Below are 17,679 nucleotides of genomic sequence, written 5' to 3'. Positions count from 1 at the left end.
GGTCTGTAAAGCAAAGTTGAAATCAGATCATAAGCACAGTTGCGGTTTCACTTAACTGTTTCACTTAACGACCAAGTTGCTGATTCCAACTGCAGTTGCTAAATGAGAACTACCTGTAGTTAATGAACTACACTGGATCCATTTAATCTGTCCCAAATGTGATGATTTGACCCATGTCATTTGTGCCTGGAGTGACATGCTCTTATAGGATATGAATAAGAAGCCCTGGATGCAGCAGGACATACGTCTGGGTTACTGTGTTGTTCTCCCTGTAAATAATGCAGAGATTTTTTGGGGAGCAGAATATACATCCCAGGCTTGCTGGAAGAATTTGACAAAACGGGGGTAAAATTCAGTTTTGGGAATAGCCATGTTTGAATGCATGCAAGAGCCCCACAAGGGGTATATTATTTAGTTATTTATTTGTTTGGAGGAAGAGCAGGTACGATGAAGACACAACTTTGGCCTAGCTTTGTGGGGGGAAGCAAATTTGGGGATTCAGAGTAAACTCAGCTTGAAAGACCAGACTGTCCTCTGGTATCTTCCTGAGGGAAATTCTCAGGCCTCAGTGATGATAATCTCACCTTGGACTCAGACTGTTTGAAGAAAAAGGCGCTAATTCAAATCAACAAGCTGAGAAAAGGAGCCCGCTGCGGCTCAAGGGCTTCCTTAGTAAAAAAAAAAAAAAAAAAAAAAGTTTCCGTTGTGGAGAACGGGGGAGCTGCGTCCCATCTAGCTGACTGCACCCTCCCTCTCCGACTGTTATTCTGTGTGGATTTTTATAAAGAGACTGAAGGGCATTATTTTAGTACACAATTTTATATTCTATATATATTTTATAGAGATATAGATATGTTTCACATAATGTATAACTATACCTGTAAGAGTGCACTCTATTCTAAAGGGTTAACTTACTTTATAAAGAGCACACCATTCTCCTACCCCATCTCCCTTAAAAGCAATTAACCAGAGGCCTGTAGCCATAAATTAATTCCGTACCAGGCTGGTGTTAGGCCGATGTCCGGAGAGAAAGGTTTGGGATTCCAAAGGATAGATAAGAAGGAAAAAAAAGTTAAACTTAGATTCAACTTTCAGGGACCACCTCAACCCCTCCTTAGACCATCCCCCAAACCCCATGTATGGATATAGGGGAATGTATCACCTGCATACATTAATGGATGTCTATAAAACTCTGATGTTTGCTTTGTGAGGTGTGATTCCTTCAACATTCCTTTCTAATGGGTGTTGATTGGAGTCACCCAGCTGTGTCTTGATCAATATACATCTGTTATCTTAAAAAGCCTCGTCTCAAGTCTCTTTATTTGGCTTTATTGGAACTTGGGAAATAAAAGGTGCCATACAAGACAAAAGCGTATTGCATCTCTTTTTCCTATGGCTTGCAAGATGACCTGCCGTGGCAGGCAGGGACCACTAGGGGGCTCCCTCTGCAGGCAGCGGACTACTGGCAGCCTCCGAACTTCAGAAGGGGAACTGAGCATGCACCTCTGCGCCTTGCCCGCCTCTGCTTCTCCTGCTCCCTGAGCCTTATGAAAAGGTGCAGAGGGAGGGAGGGAGGGAGTGCATCCGGCAAAGTCTTCTCCTGCCCTCTGTCCCCCGCACTTTGCACCCTGAACGCCCCCCCCCCGGTGCAAAGAGGCTGCGGGAAGTCCCTGCAGGGACCAGCCGGAGAGGCTGTGAGCATCCCTGATGCCCATGAAGAGCGAAAAGTGCCGCCGTGTTCCCTGGAAGGCATTTGAGTTGCCTCGTGCTGAGAAAGGCGGCCCTTGAAGGTTGCAGCCCCTGCCTGGGGCCGCCGCCCCAGCATTCTCGCATGCATCTTCTGGGCGAGCAAGTCTGCGCGGAGGAGTCAGTCTCGCTAACCAGGAGGAGAAGCGCCTGCAAGCGAAACCCAGCCCAGGGGTCTTCCGCATTTGCCGTTGCGTGTCAGGGCTGGGAGCGGGGCGCTGCGGGGCCCTCGACGCAGCTTCGAGGCAGCGCCCCTGGCAGAAGGTCGGGGCTCCGAGGCGCAGCCGCGGGCCAGTGGGCCTGGGCCTCTTCTCTCCCTTTCTGTCCTCCGGGGCAGGCCGGAGCCGGCTTGTGGTGAACAAGACCTGCCCTGGGAGGCTCCTTCAAGCATCAGCGCTGCTTCGTCTTGTCTTATTTTGGGGACTGAGATCCAGGCTGCCCGTCCGGTGCAGGCTGAGGCCAGCCGCTTCCAAATCGCTCCTTTGTTTCGTTTATTGATCTGTTTAGCAAATTTACGTAGCTGCCCATCTTGCTCAACGCGACTCTGGACAGCATACGACAAAACAGACAATTAAAAACACATCTAAAGAATTAAACATAAAACAGGACTGCGGGAGAACAGACGGCATCCTAAGCACAATGCAACCATCTTGCAGGCTCCCTGTTCCCATGGGATCCCCAAAGTTGTTGGGGGGGAAAACATGTTTTAAGGGCTTTCTGGAAGGTTGGTAGGGATGGGGCTAGCCTCACTTTGGGGGGAAAGATGTTCCAAAGGGGGGTGCCAAGGCAGAAAAGGCTCTTCTCCTGGGTTAGCAGACACGACCAGTAACACCCCTCCTGATGGGACTGGTAGATATAATCGGGAAGAGGCGGTCCCTCAAATTTTCCACTTTTTTCTAGGTTTCTGACCTAGTTGAATGAACCACATTCTCACCCAGCCTTTAGCATATCTTCCTGCCCTCTCTTCTGCTCAGTTAGTGGCAGAGAAGGGTAAAATGGTGACTGGCACAACCCTAGGAGCTATGGGGCTGGAGGTGGGGTTGAAGACTCTTTGGAGTTGGAGGGGTTCAGACTTCCCCATTTCCACTCTGTATGCACCCATGCCTGTGCCCCCTTACAGCACTCTGCGTGGGGCAATGCCAGTGAGGATGGCAGCAAAGGTACAGCCTGGATAGGTCCAGCTGTGCCCTGTAAATTGCAGACTGATTCCAACAAAAAGGGTCCAGGGAATTTACAAAGAGCCCAATCCAAGGAAGACAGCTTTAGGTGGACTCTCCCTGGCCCCCGTAACCACTCATGCAGACACAAATCCTCAGCTTCCTCAGGGTCTCAGGCAGTTGGGAACCTGTAGAGGGTATAAGTAATGGCCCTGAAGGACAGGAGGAAGAGACACTATGAAGGCAACAGTCAGAGGGGCTTGTCTAAGATGTTTTCTCAAGTTATTTTCCTTACCCAGGCTAAAATTCTGCTTATCTGACTTGCCTTCATAGTGGCGCTTCCTCCTGTCCTTCAAGGCCATTCCCTTTGTCCTCTACAGAAGCTCCTTCTCAGCTAGAGAGACTGGAAGGGGGCCACTCTTGGGCCAAAGGTGACTCCTGTTGATTTTGTGCATAGAGTGCCCCTGGACCAGCTCAGAATATGGGCTGAGTGCAGTTGGGCATTTCCAGCTCCAACACCTTGGTTCCGTGGGCTGGGAAAGATGCTCCATACTGCTGAGGGATCCGGAGGGAAAAAAGCCTAAGTAAAAGCAAGTTTCTGCTCTGGAGAAATGCAGAGCAGTGTCCCATCTGAAAAGGCCCACAATTGTAAACTCTCCAACTTTCACTTCGTAGGTTTTTATGAAATGGTCCAAGGGGGCAAAGCTGCTTGAATGAGATGGTTGTGTCAATGCCTTATAAGGGTGTCTTGTTTCATATTGAATTGTTTTATTCTTCCATCTCAGAGTGGGAGCTAAAAGAATCTTCCTTTCCAGGTTAACTTTCTATTTGTCTAGAGAGGAAAACCCAAAAAATGGCTTAAGGGAGCTGCAACTTCCATTCTTGTCCTAGCTAAAAGGTTGCTTTGCAGATGCAGGAGATCCTTTGATGCTATTTGGAGCAGCATTTTGCAGGATGGAGAAAAAAATGTCATAAAACACAGGATGGGAAGGCCTCATTGTCATCCTGGCAAGGAATCGTGGGAAATTCCAGGAAGGAGCCATTTTGCATGTGCAACACCACCCTTTGAGAGAGTTGTGCTATAAGGGGAGACCCTTCAGTTCCATCCACTGTAGTGGGGAATCAGCTGGCCTTTAAATTACAAGCCAATCTGATGTGCTCAGAGGGAGTCACCTGACCCCTGAGGGCCAATTAAAGAAAACGAAGGTTTTGGCAGGAAGAATTTTGGGTGGCTTTTCTGTGGGAGTTGGCAGGAGTGCTGGATGAGGGGGTTGCCTCAGGCAAAGTTGAAAGTTTAATTAGAATTGCATTAGGTATTTTTGTATTTAAACTCTGTGTTGTGTGTGTGAAAAATTATCTTCTTTTGGTGCCTTAAATAAAGTTGATTTTTTTTCTTTCAATACTGACCAGTTGCCTTCTATCTGTTGAGCAAAGTACAGCAGTGCTCCCAGAAACCCTTTGCCCAGGGAAAAAATACACACCAGCATGATAGGTTTGTAAACTGCAATGCATATCTTGTTCTCCAAAGAAACTCAGCCAGAAAATATATACTATCTGGTTGTTTATTGATAAAAATGCAAAACTTCATAAAATACAAGTTGTATACAAAAGATAGGAAAAAACACTTCTCATAAATTCAGCATCCAACATAACCTATAAAACTTACATACCTACATAGTAGCTAACGCTCTACTACAACTGCAACTGTAACTGCAACTACTGGGCTGGGCATACAATGCTCCAGTTATATTGTCACTCGATACCCACCCACGGGGTAACTAACATACACACGCCAATAGGTGGCAGTAATTAGCAGAATGTGCGGACAACACACAAGTCACAAGTTGTTTTGTTTTGTTTACATGAGCTACATAAGCTAGACATAATATTGTTGTACAGATAACGGGATGAATTTCTTCCCATGAGAAACTCTTGACACTATCACCCACCTCAGCTGGGCTGAGCCAAAGTTTTTGTTCTTGTTTCCCTTTTTTGTCTTTAGCCAGACCCAAGGTGGGGCAAGGGTGTCCCCTTTAACCTCTCCTGGTTCCCCAGAGGGCTGGTGTGGAGGGAGAAACCAGTTGCTAGGGAAGGGGGGTAGCAGCAAGGAGACCTAATTGGCCAGTCACTGTTCACACACACACCCCGCCATTACCTCACAACTGAAATATCTCTGAGGAAAGGCTGTTTCAACTCGGAGGGCACTTTTTTTCCTCTTATTACAGAAGCTATAGGCCTACCACATTCTCAACAAACTTCCCCCAAAAGATAATTAATAAATACTTGGCTGGTGTGGGTCTTCTGGGCTGTGTGGCCGTGGTCTTGAAGTTTTGTTTCCTAACGTTTCGCCAGCACCTGTGACCGGCATCTTCAGAGTGCAGGAGCACAGACAGGAGCAGTTCTCTCTGTCCCCAAGGTGATGTGACCCTTTTTGTGGGTATTTATAGAGATCTGAAGGGGGGAAAGGGGGGGATTGGGGGTGTGTGGGTGGGGTTGGGTTACTGAGTGGCTGCTTGTTTTGGTGTCAGAATCTGTGTGTATCTTCCTGGGGATTAGGCAGGGTTTTTTCTTCTATTGAGTTGTTAACGAGGGGCTGCTGGGGGTGATTAGCAAGTTCATTGTGTGAACTGTTCACATGTCCTGGTGGTTGAGCTGAGTTCGTTGACCTTTTGCAGGCTGTATTTTTCAGGATTGTTCCAACAGACACGGAGACTAGGAACACTCTGGAACAAAAAAGCATACCTACTATGCTCCTTAACCTTCCTACTACGATGCAGAGACACTGGGACCATCCCAGCTTTTCTCAGAATGAAAAGGACTCTCAAATCTCCACAAGCTAACCGCATTTACGACCGACTTGAACAAGCCCTCCTACGTGAGAGAATACACACAACCCGCAGAAAGCTTGCCATCACAGACAAAGAACTATTTGACACACACATCAGCATCAGTCAGAAAATGAGAAGCCAGGACTGGGACAAGATTGACACCCTAACCTACAGGAAAATGGAAAAGGATATTATTGACCACACAACCAGGCAAAAGCAAAAGTTTAACAAATGCCAAAACAGTCAACCAAAACCGGTGCTGGATCCCGCCCGCATTGTCATCAATTTGACAGAACGCCAACTCGCACCAGAAGAAACCGCCATCCTAGCCAAGGGAGGAAACTTCGCAATCACACCCCCCAGAATTCCTGTGGAAGATATCATCGCCATTGTGGAATCAGCCATCCGCCACCATCCTGAAGAGGAAGCAGAGGAAATAAGGGGTGAAATAGCAAGGATCCTACGGAGAGCAAAGCCCCCCACCAGCAACATAACGAGGAAAGAGAGAAATGCCATAGAAACCCTCAATTCGGTCCCCGACATCATCATCCTGCCGGCTGACAAGGGCAACGCCACGGTAATTATGAAAACAGATGAATACAAAGACAAAGTTAGAGAACTACTAGACCCCACCACATACAGAAAACTAAAACGGGATCCGACCAGCAAAATCATGAAACAAACCAACACCCTGACGAGGAGCTCCTCCCTTCACTCCAATGTACTTCAACGCATATGCAAGACAGAAGCCCTTACACCCAGACTATACGGACTCCCCAAAATCCACAAAGACTCGATCCCACTCAGACCCATTGTAAGCGCCATTGGCTCCCCGACATATGAATTATCCAAACATCTGGCCACCCTTCTACAGACCCACATTGGGCAGACTCCAGCCCACATCAGAGACTCAGGACATTTCATCAACAAAATCAGCATCCTGAAACTCAACCCCACAGACAAACTGGTCAGCTTTGACGTGGTCTCCCTGTTCACCAAGGTACCAGTGAGGGACAGCCTGGCACTCATCAAACAGATCTTCCCAGAAGACATCACAGCCTTATTTCAGCACTGCCTAGCAACCAGTTACTTCCTATGGGATAATGAGTACTATGAACAGATGGACAGTGTCGCCATGGGAAGCCCCCTGAGCCCAGTCGTAGCAAATTTCTACATGGAACATTTTGAAAAACGGGCTTTAGAAACCACACCCATTACCCCAACAGTCTAGTTCCAATTTGTGGATGACACCTTCGCAATTTGGAGTCAGGATGAAGAAGACCTAGAGAAGTTCCTGAACCACCTAAACAGCGTCCACCCCAATATACAATTCACCATGGAAAAAGAAGTGGACGGCCAACTTCCATTTCTAGACACGTTGGTCATACGCAAACCAGACCTCAAATTAGGACACAAAGTCTACAGAAAACCCACCCACACAGACCGGTACCTACACAAAAACTCCAACCACCACCCACGTCAGAAAAGAGGCATTATCAAAACCCGCATGGATCGTGCCAATCGGATCTGCGAAACCCAATTCCTAAACTCTGAACTTAACCACCTTAATTGGGTCCTACAAGCAAATGGCTACTCCAAGAATGAAATAAAAAGAGCCATCAAACCAAGAAAGCAACATGTGACTGAAGAAGAAAAACAGCCACCCACCAACAAAGTATTTCTGCCCTATATCAAAGGGGTCACAGACCGCATGGGAAAACTGATGGAAAAACACAATTTCCAAACAATCTTCAGACCCACCAGAAAAGTACAAGAAGTGCTAAAATCAGCAAAAGACAAAAGGGATCCCCTCATCGCCGCAGGAGTATACCGCATACCATGCAGTTGCGGGCAAGTATACATCGGGACCACAAAACGCAGCATCCATACCAGGATAAAAGAACACGAAAGGCACTGCAGACTACAGCAACCAGAAAAATCTGCAGTAGTTGAACATGCTCTCAAGCACACTGGACACAAAATCCTATTTGAAAACACAGAGATACTGGACAACACCAACAGCCACTATACCAGGCTATACCGGGAAGCCATTGAGATTCACAAACACCAGCACAGTTTCAATAAAAAGAGGAGAGTCTAAAAATCAACAAAACCTGGCTACCAATCCTGAAAAATACAGCCTGCAAAAGGTCAACGAACTCAGCTCAACCACCAGGACATGTGAACAGTTCACACAATGAACTTGCTAATCACCCCCAGCAGCCCCTCGTTAACAACTCAATAGAAGAAAAAACCCTGCCTAATCCCCAGGAAGATACACACAGATTCTGACACCAAAACAAGCAGCCACTCAGTAACCCAACCCCACCCACACACCCCCAATCCCCCCTCCCCCCCCTCAGATCTCTATAAATACCCACAAAAAGGGTCACATCACCCTGGGCACAGAGAGAACTGCTCCTGTCTGTGCTCCTGCACTCTGAAGATGCTGTTCACAAGTGCTGGCGAAACGTTAGGAAACAAAACTTCAAGACCACGGCCACACAGCCCAGAAGACCCACACCAGCCATCGTATGCTGGCCGTGAAAGCCTTCGACAATACAATACATACTTGATTGATTTATAAAGGAATTCAAGGCAGTGCACAAAGTTTCTCCTATTTATTTCTCCTATTTATTTCCACAGTGGCAACAAAGTTGGGCTGAGCGAAAGCAACTGGGCCAAAGTCACCATGGGAGTTGGGAGCAGTCTAGAATCTGGGTCTCCCCACTCCTTGTCCAACACTTTAACTGCTACACCACACTAGTTCTTGTCTTTCCAACATCCCTGCAGCTATAGCAAGTGTGCAGAAAACATTTCATGGCATACCCTAATATTTTCTACAATTCACAGACTGATCTTTTGCCTAGCCTTGCTTCAGTTCTGTTAATCTCTCCTAACTTGTCATTACGTGGTCTAATGGGAACTGAACTCACATTTTTATCTTAGGAACAAAAAGATGCCTTTGAATATTACAAAATATAGGATATGTTCTACCGAAAACAATCACCTGGGACAAAAAATGAAAATGTGACCTTAATCTCATCGAAATATAAGTAGAGAACTTACTGGTGATGACAAAAAGAAAAAACACACAACTTGCATGGATTGATCCTTGTTCCTCCCTTATTCTGATAGGATTTTCTTTGTTTTTGGTCATCTTATTTTCCATGAAAGGATCCACAGTGGAGAGAATCATATTGTTGTCCACAAAACCGTGGTTTCAGCCCAGTCCTTTAACCCAATGAAAGACTGGACTCGAGAAACTCATTTACTCATTTATTAAGGCACCTTAGTAATTGAGGACCTTCCCAAGAAGAGAGCCCCGAACAAAGGAAACATGTATCTTTTATACTTTTCAAAGTATAAAGTATACACCACCAGAGAGTACATGATTGGTCACACAGTTGAGCATGTGCACTTATCCCAAAATACCATTACACCTTTCCAAGCTATAGGTGCCCACATCCATGAATCTTTCACATCTGCTTTCTCTCTTCTGTCTCTCCTCTGAATTCCCCCTGGGCTTGACAGCTGTTTACGGCTATTTACCTATCTAATCAACATCTTCCCCTTCTGGTCAATTAGCAGACATAAAACAGAGATTAATGATCCATTTTGGTGTGGAATGCGAGTCTAATAATTTATTGCATGTCAAAGTGAGGATGACTGTTGTGGAATGCAAGTCTGCATGTCAAAGTGAGGAGTGTAGGTCTAATAATTTATGTCCTCAGTTTAATTTCAATTTTTATTAATTAGCTCCACTTTTGCTGATATCAATATCAATGCATGGTGTGTGGAAAGCATTTTAGAATGAGCTGTGATCTTACTTGCCATAAAAGCATCCACACAAGGGAGAAACCACATGTGTTCTTCAACATGAAGATTTATTGGAAAACTATTCCAATTGAAAAACCAGTCTTTCTGATACTGGAAAAAGTAATTTCATATGCATGTAGGCCTAAAAACATTTTCTGGGGCAGTTTTTCACAGCAATTCTTGTGGCAGAAGCCAAGAAAGTTAAACAGTGTGCCCTCCTTTTTCCGCCCATTTGTCCTCCTTTCCAATTGTCCGTGTCCTCCTTTCCCCATTCAGAGATCTGGTAATGCTCTCCACTTGTCAGAGAAGAAGCAAACTGCTGCCTTCTGCAGGCAATGTTTTTGGATCTCTGGAGCAGGCCAGGAGCCCCCTAGAGACCCTTCCCAAAAGCTAGGAAACAGCTCAGGAGAGGCTTTCTCCCACCCCAAGAGGAGGGTTTGCACTCCCCAAATGCCCGGGTGTTATTTTGTCCCCAACAACCCAAATGCGGGTTGTACAGGCATTGCGGGCAGATTCCAATAGAGGGCGCTTTCGTCATCCTGGCGGCATCTAGCTTCAATGTGGAAGTGGGCATACGTGAAATCCCTTTGCCAGGAGTTCTTCCGGGGACAGGAGGGAGATCTTTACAAGCGGAGCAGGAAGGGAGATTGCCTGCTTCCTTCATGCAGCTCTAGCAGGACCCTTTCTTCACTGAGGCTACAGCAGCGCAGGAAATTATTTTCCCTGGGAGAAACAGGCGCAGCTGCACCCCATCTGAAAGGGCCCCTGACCCCAGAATCTCTTCCAAAAACTAAGTCCAGCACAAAATGCAGGGAAACAAAGAAATCCCACAGAGACCATTGTATCAGTGCTCTGGACTGCTGTGCTCCTTCTGACTTTTTTGCCCTTCCATCTCCAATTGGGAGCGGAAAGCATTTTCTTTGGCAGCTAAAGTTGCACTTATGTAAGGACGGAAAGAGCCCATCCTGAAGACAATCGTGCCCCATGGATGCAAGTTGCTTTCAAAGCTAGGAGGTACTTTGGGGCTGTTGGGAGCTCATTAGAGCAGAGAGGAAAGATGGTCTCCCAAAACCCAGCAGGGGAAGGGAAGGGCCCCCATGTCATCCTGGCTGGCACTGGTGGGAATTTCCAGGAAAGAGCCAGTCTGCACATGCAAAACCACCCACTGAGGGAGTTGTGCTACGAGGGGGGACCCCGAGAACTTAGCAGCTTCCACCACCGCCTTTGCTGTCAGTGGCTGAGGCCCGAAGAGAACACAAAAGCTCAGATGCTGGACCTGGTGGTCCTGGAGCAGTTCCTGACCATCCTGCCCCCAGAGATGGAGAGCTGGATTCGAGAATGTGGAGCGGAGACCAGTTCCCAGGCAGTGTCCCTGGCGGAAGGCTTCCTCCTGAGTCAGGCGGAGGAGAGGAGGGAGGCAGAGCTGCAGGTGAGAGAATTTCCCAGAGATGATAGTGAGATGATAAATATTCTTGGAATCTTAAATATAATTTATCTTCCCCTCCTGGAAATCATTCCATGGCTTGGTCCAGATAATTGACCAGGAGTCTGAGAAGCACAGGCTTTGTTCCGGTTCCTTTCATGGCCATCTGGAGGTGAGATTTCAGTCCTTATTGTGTGCTGTCCTCTAACTCTGCTTTTTCTTTGCTCCTGGCTGGTGTTTCAGGTGAAGGGGCCCATCTTGGATGTGACCAGTCAAGGCCAGAGGAGATGTGTTCAGTGTCCCAAGGCCAGAGGAGATTTGTTCAGTGTCTCTCAGCAGCCATTCTGTGTGGGGATCTCCCAGGGCAATCCAAGTCAGGATTCTTCAACAGGTGAAGAATTGCTCCTTCTGATTGCTGAAATTCACAATGATTTTTGTTGATGATCCTTTATTTAAATAAAAGCGTAAGAATGTCTTTACGAATAATTTCACTGCGCCGTTGAGTGCTGATGCTTTAATAATGTCTTTTATCTCCCTCAAAGCGAATAGGGTGATGTCCTTGGTAGTTGAAGAAACATCTCTTTGTGATGGAGCACAAACAACAGCTGTGCCTCTAAGTAAGGTAAGGGGAGTATTCCTCCCCTCTCTCCCTCCCCCCCAATTATATCTGATTTATACAAGAAGCTGCTCCTTCCAAAGTAGGTAGAAGCCTTATTCCAGACTTTGAGTAACACTGGGGGGATTTTTCCTTTATTAATAAAAAACAGGGAATGTAATTCATTCAGGGAACATTTAGTAGCAGTATCTCAGTCAGCTTCATTTGATTTGCTCTCATTCATCTTGTGGATCAGAGTGTGAGAGGCTTCCCTAGAATCTGATGGGAAGCTCATTCAGAGTTGCATGCAGTGTGTGAATTTCTCCCTGTAGCACCCCTCCCAACTTCTTCACGTAGGTGTTGAACGTAGGCAACATTGAGTGCATCAGCTGTAACATCTGATAAGTACCTTTTTAGGAAACTATGCCCCACCCCCACCACTGAGGGAAGGTTGGAGCCACAAAAAGAGCAAAGAATCCAGATTGTGGGTGCTAGTACTGAAGGCTTGGCAGAAACAGCAAAATTAATCAGAATTTGTGGTGAAAGGCTACGTCTGTCCGTTTTCTTTTGCAGTTATGAATCACGTGGAGGAAATGCTCATTTACTTCAATGCACGGGTCTGCCTTTGAATTGATGAATTAAATCAGGTCCTCCAGGGCCCGTTTATCGAGAACATTTTCTTTCTTTTTTAGTGCCCCGTAACCTTTGAGGAGGTGGCCGTGTATTTCACTGAAGGGGAGTGGGCGCTGCTGGATTGCTACCAAAAGGCCCTGCATGGGGAAGTCATGCTGGAGAACTCAAGGAACATGGCCTCTTTGGGTAAGAGCTCCTGTCAGGGCACACTATTTGTATTAGAAATATTCAGATTCTCTAGTTTTTTTCCAAGAAATATTGAGAGTTCCTTTCCTAGAGCCCTAGGAAAGGCAAGACTGGCTAATATCTGATTCAGTTTTTCTGTTATTGTTTTTCTATTTTTTAACTGTAAACCGCCCAGAGTTGTTCTTGGATCAGGTGGCCTCCAAATCTCTAATAATATTTTTTTGCATGTTCGTTTGTTTGATTTGACAGCACATAGTCGAATCAATTCTGGGTTCTCATAGCATCAAAGCAGAACAACCAATACACAATAAAAAATAGAGCATTTTGAAAATAAGCAAGATGGTGAATCCATCCAGTAATAACAAACTTCTCATATAGCCAACAAGGGGCTCCAAGCAGTGTAATGGGCTGTGAGAATCACCTTGGGAGACAGGAGGAAGAGCTGCAGCCTGGGCAATGGCCAGATAAGAGATGTCTCAGGCCGCAGCAGGAATGGGGATGGAGAAAGCATCTCAGAAGGGACTCTCCCTAGTGTTCTGGAAAGAAAAGGCAAGGGAGGGGGGAAATGCTTTCAAACTTGCAAGAGTCTGTTACTGTAATCTTACAATAAAGGTAGTATTAGTACTCATGGTTTTGGTTTCCTCTCTGGACTACCTTGAAGGGCTGACATTGATCTTGCAAGTCTGAAAGAATGCATGGAATGCAGAAAGATTTTCAATAAAAACAGTTCCCATAAAACAATCCACACAGGGGAAAAACCATATAAATGCATGGAATGTGGCAAGTCCTTCCAGAGAAATTATCGCCTTACTTACCATAAAAGGATCCACACGGGTGAGAAACCGTATCAATGCATGGAGTGTGGAAAAAGCTTAAGAACGAGCAGTGAACTTACTTCTCATAAAAGGCTCCACACGGGTGAGAAGCCATATCGATGCATGGAGTGTGGAAAAAGCTTCAGAACGAGCAGTGCACTTTCTTCTCATAAAAGGCTCCACACGGGGGAGAAGCCATATCGATGCATGGAGTGTGGAAAGAGCTTCAGAACGAGCAGCGAGCTTACTTCTCATAAAAGGCTCCACACAAAGGAGAAACCATATAAATGTATGAAGTGTGGAAAAAGCTTCACTATGAGCAGTTCCCTTACTTCCCACAAAAGGATCCACACAGGGGAGAAACCATATAAATGCATGGAGTGTAGAAAGAGCTTTACTCAGATCAGCCAACTTACTTATCATAGCAGGATCCATACCGGGGAGAAACCATATAAATGCATGGAGTGTGGAAAGAGCTTTAGAATTAGGAGTGATCTTACTTCCCATAAAAGGATCCACACAGGGGAGAAACCATATAAATGTATGGAGTGTGGAAAGAGCTTTAGAATTAGGAATGATTTTATTTCCCATAAAAGGATTCACACAGGAGAAAAACCATTTAAATGCATGGAGTGTGGAAAGAGCTTTAGAATGAGACGTGATCTTACTTTCCATAAAAGGATCCACACAGGGGAGAAACCATTTAAATGCATGGAGTGTGGAAAGAGCTTTAGGATGAGGCGTGGTCTTACTTTCCATAAAAGGATCCACACTGGTGAGAAACCACATAAGTGCATGGAGTGTGGAAAGAGCTTTAGAATGAGGGGTGAACTTACTTCCCATAAAAGGATCCACACAGGAGAGAAGCCATATCAGTGTAGGGAGTGTGGAAAGAGCTTCAGTAAGAGTGGTGGTCTTATTTCCCATAGAAGGATCCACACAGGGGAGAAACCATTTAAATGCATGGAATGTGGAAAGGTCTTTAGAATTAGCACTAGTCTTACTTATCATAAAAGGATCCACACAGGGGAGGAACCATATACATGCATGGAGTGTGGAAAATCTTTCAGAAGAAGGGATAGTTTTACTCGCCATACAAAGATGCACATGGGGGGCAAACCATAAAAATTAATGGAGTGTAGAAAGGGCTTCAGTATGAGCAGTTTCCTTAGTTTCTGTGAAAGGATCTGCATGGGGGAGAAGCCTTTGAAATGCATGGAGTTTCAAAAATTTTGACACAGTCATGGATATGCAGAAATATTATTCTAGGAGGTGATGGACAAGAAAATAGGCCTGGGAAGGTTGAAGAAGCAGAAGAGAAAGAATCGGGTGGATGGATGTTAAAGTAGCTTAAAGGAAACTCCTTGGAGCAGCTATGACTTAGTACCTAGAGAACTATTGCAATGGTCAATGTTTCTTCATGCGTCCATCATGTATAAACCAGTTCTAAAGGTTGTTTAGCAGTGGTTGCTTCCCATGGAGGAGGTTTTCAGGGGTGCTGCGGAATGCATTTTTGGCCCTGGTGATGTATTATTTTTATTAGTGTCATGGATGACAAAGTGAGAGGCTTCGGAGATAGTGTTGCAAAACTTCATTCAACACTGTTTTTATATGGATGCAAATATCTTCAAAATAACCAAAGTCATTTAATAAGTTTAGGCTTCCCACAATACGGCAAACTTGTTCCATTCCTGGCTAGGGTTTTTTAAAAAAGGGTTCCTGCAAGTTTGGAGTTCCTTTTTGCTTTTTAAAAATTATTATTATTCTTTTTTTCTCCTTCTGTGTTGTTTATTCTTCACTGAGAGCGAAAGTTCTCTTCCTGATTTTTTGTGGGTTTTTTTTTTTCTCTTCCATCCCTAAGGTTAGAAGACTCTTGAAATTTGTAACATTGAACTTCAGGTGATGTAGCTTTGTTTCCGCTTCTCCTTGAGCCAGTTGCGTTCCTCTTATAATGGTTGCTTTTCCTGCTGCTGGTTCATGTGCATACTCCCATACTTGGTGGTGATCTCTCTGTGTCTCTTTTCAAGGAATCCCTCTTTTCCCCCTCCTTCCTGACCTGTTCATTCTTCCTTCATATATTTGTTTTGGTATTTTGAGTCTTATTACCACTTGGTTAGCCCAGGGTAGAGATGCATCATTGAGTATCATCACCATACTGATGATACCTAGCCCCATGCCAGTGGATAACCATCCACAGGCTTCATATAAATGTTAATAAGAGCATGGGGAGGAACAGAGCCCTGAGGAGCATCACAAAGGAAGAGTCTTAGATGAGACCTCTCCCCTCCTATCAACACCGACTGGAAGTGGTCATGGAGGAACGAAGAGAACCACCACAGCACAGTGGCCCCACTCCCAACCTGTCCAGAAGAATACATTGATTGATAGTATTGAAAACCTCTGAGAGAGCAAGGAGAGCGAGGGTGGCTGCACCACCCCCATACTGCCCCCTACAGGTCATCCACAAGTGTAATCAATGCTGTTTGGTCCCATACCCACACCTGAAACCCCACTGGAACATCCCAAAGGCTTTACTCTAGCTATGTCATAAATACTATTAGCACTTGGAAAGGTCCTCAGCTCTTCCTCCGTATCATGTTGAGTGTCATCCCACCTGAAGGGCCCATCATCTGACACTATATTATCAGTCCCTTTATATTGTCTACCCATGTGCTTTCTTAGTAAAATACAGGAGCAGTTTACCACTGTCTTCTTTCACGCAGTATGAAATGACGCCTTTGCCATTGTCACAAAAATGATAATCCACCTCCAGCATCTTCCTGTATCACTGCTGCCCAATATAGGTGCTTGCTTGCTTTAACTAGGCAGCAGGATGACCCTCACCCCTTGGCTGACCCCGCTGGGATTATATGCCTGCTGTTCTTTGCTCATTCCTCCCAGGAACAGCCCCCACCCCCAGGATCAGGCAGCAGAGCAGGGCTTTTGGGGTATCCTCACATAGCCAAAAAGAACACCCTCATATTTGTTAGCTATTTATCCATAAATACATTAAACAATCAAAAGCACATATTTTCTCTTTCTTTGGTTAAAAAACAGAGCTATTGAACAATAACAAGAATTAGCACAATAGAAAAATAGCTTCTGTTCTGAGGTACAAAAATCTGTACTTGCTTACACAATGATAATTTTTTTCATAAGGGCTTCTGAGGTCACTTTCATTTTCTTCTGATTTGTCATCCTACCTACTTTACTCTTACACTGTCTCAGGGCCTTTTCCCACTGCTGATTTGATGCTACCTGCCTTTCCTTAAGTGGTAGAAAATGAGGCTGATGTGAAACTGGCTGTCACTGGACTTTGGATGACTTTCAGCAAATTAAAGGATGGCAAGCCTAGCAGAGTTCATCTTCAGGCTGCCTTTGGATGGGTTTGAATAAGGGGGTGGACATGATCTTAGCATGGCTCCATCAAGAGACAAGTGAAACCTGCCTTGCTCATAGGCTGGGGGAAGATGAAAGCAATGACATGGGAACCCAGAACAAACAGGTTGCCAGGGCTTGTTTTTACCATGGTTAGGTACAAGTACAGAAAAGTCCATTGATTAGTTAAACCTGACTTAAATCTGCTTCCTAGATAGTCTCTTGAGGTCGATCATCTCCCCAAGGGCTGCTGTTTAATGAAAGATACATGCTCACAGTCGTGAGAGTAAATTTTGCCCAGTACAGGAAGAAAGATACAATTCCAACAATATCTGACTGGGAACTTAAACTTTGACAGTATGCAGCAATGGCAAAATTAACAATATATATTCCCAATGGAAGTTTAACCATATTTAAGCAAGAAAGGTTCCAATGTATACAATATATCACACAGCACAACAAATACAAACATTTATAGTTTGGCTTCTGGTGGGGGGCAAATGTTTATAAATATTGTAAATTAGCAGAAGCTCAAAAAGGAAGAAGTTAGAAACCAAATATCCTTTCTCTTATTTTCCCCTTTTTCCTTTGTATTTTAATCCTTCTCATATGTGCTTTGTTTATCCTTTCCTCTTTTTTTTTTCCAACATAAATAATATTAAGTAACAATACAGTGGAGATGCCTTTATTGTACAACAAATACACTGATGCTGCAATGGATTTTTTAATGCTATATTTGATTTTGGATGAAAAACCTAAATAATCTTATGCTCATTAACCTTGACATTTTAAATCATAATTAATAGTGATATAATCTCTCTCTTTTTATCATCAATGGTCTAAATTATCAAAACATTTGAGTGTTAATAATCTTTAGTCAATTCTGTACAAATACCACTGTGTCAAAATAATACAATGTATTATGTATGTTTGTATGTTTCACAATGTAATAAATAAATAAATAGAATAGGAAACACAGCTCCAACACTAACTGTCCTCTTATCCCATTGTGTTTTATTGACTGTCAAATGTAATATCAGAAATTATTTGTACCACCTAAACATAGAACCACTAACAGCTCACTATTTTGGAAGAAGAA

General features: G+C 44.7%; 2 protein-coding genes and 1 long non-coding RNA gene across 5 annotated transcripts in view; 2 read left to right on the top strand and 1 right to left on the bottom strand.

The window, feature by feature from the left end:
* Positions 1-1,929: 1,929 nt before the first annotated feature.
* The window catches only part of LOC107326595 (uncharacterized), a 33,875-nt gene continuing 18,125 nt past the window's right edge, over positions 1,930-17,679 (bottom strand). Inside the window, exon 4 of the long non-coding RNA XR_015798053.1 lies at positions 1,930-2,290. This is a non-coding gene — a long non-coding RNA (uncharacterized LOC107326595). The remainder of the gene's footprint in view (positions 2,291-17,679) is intronic.
* Positions 10,133-17,466, top strand: LOC103061420 (zinc finger protein 213-like). Of its 3 annotated transcripts, none has more exons than XM_088151452.1 (5): positions 10,133-10,979; positions 11,217-11,364; positions 11,516-11,595; positions 12,261-12,387; positions 14,472-17,466. In XM_088151452.1, exons 1-5 carry the CDS (start codon positions 10,539-10,541, stop codon positions 14,549-14,551), a joined length of 876 nt encoding a protein of 291 aa, XP_088007578.1. In that variant the 5' UTR covers positions 10,133-10,538; the 3' UTR covers positions 14,552-17,466. The 3 variants fall into 3 exon arrangements, with proteins under 3 accessions (XP_088007578.1, XP_088007577.1, XP_088007579.1); XM_088151453.1 differs by lacking the exon at positions 14,472-17,466 and adding an exon at positions 13,049-13,089 and having other exon boundaries at positions 10,164-10,979; XM_088151451.1 differs by lacking the exon at positions 14,472-17,466 and having other exon boundaries at positions 10,163-10,979; positions 12,261-12,512.
* On the top strand, positions 13,083-14,479 carry LOC148214478 (uncharacterized). The gene is given in 1 exon segment (XM_088151433.1): positions 13,083-14,479. A coding segment is annotated over 1 exon segment (1,356 nt). The 3' UTR covers positions 14,439-14,479.

This window comes from Python bivittatus, unplaced genomic scaffold (genome assembly GCF_059951505.1).
Source record: "Python bivittatus isolate LINGU-HERP-01145 unplaced genomic scaffold, Pbiv_v1 ctg000650_np1212, whole genome shotgun sequence".
In the NCBI taxonomy this organism is placed as follows: Eukaryota; Metazoa; Chordata; class Lepidosauria; order Squamata; family Pythonidae; genus Python; species Python bivittatus.
This window is presented reverse-complemented; position numbering and strand designations above follow the sequence as displayed.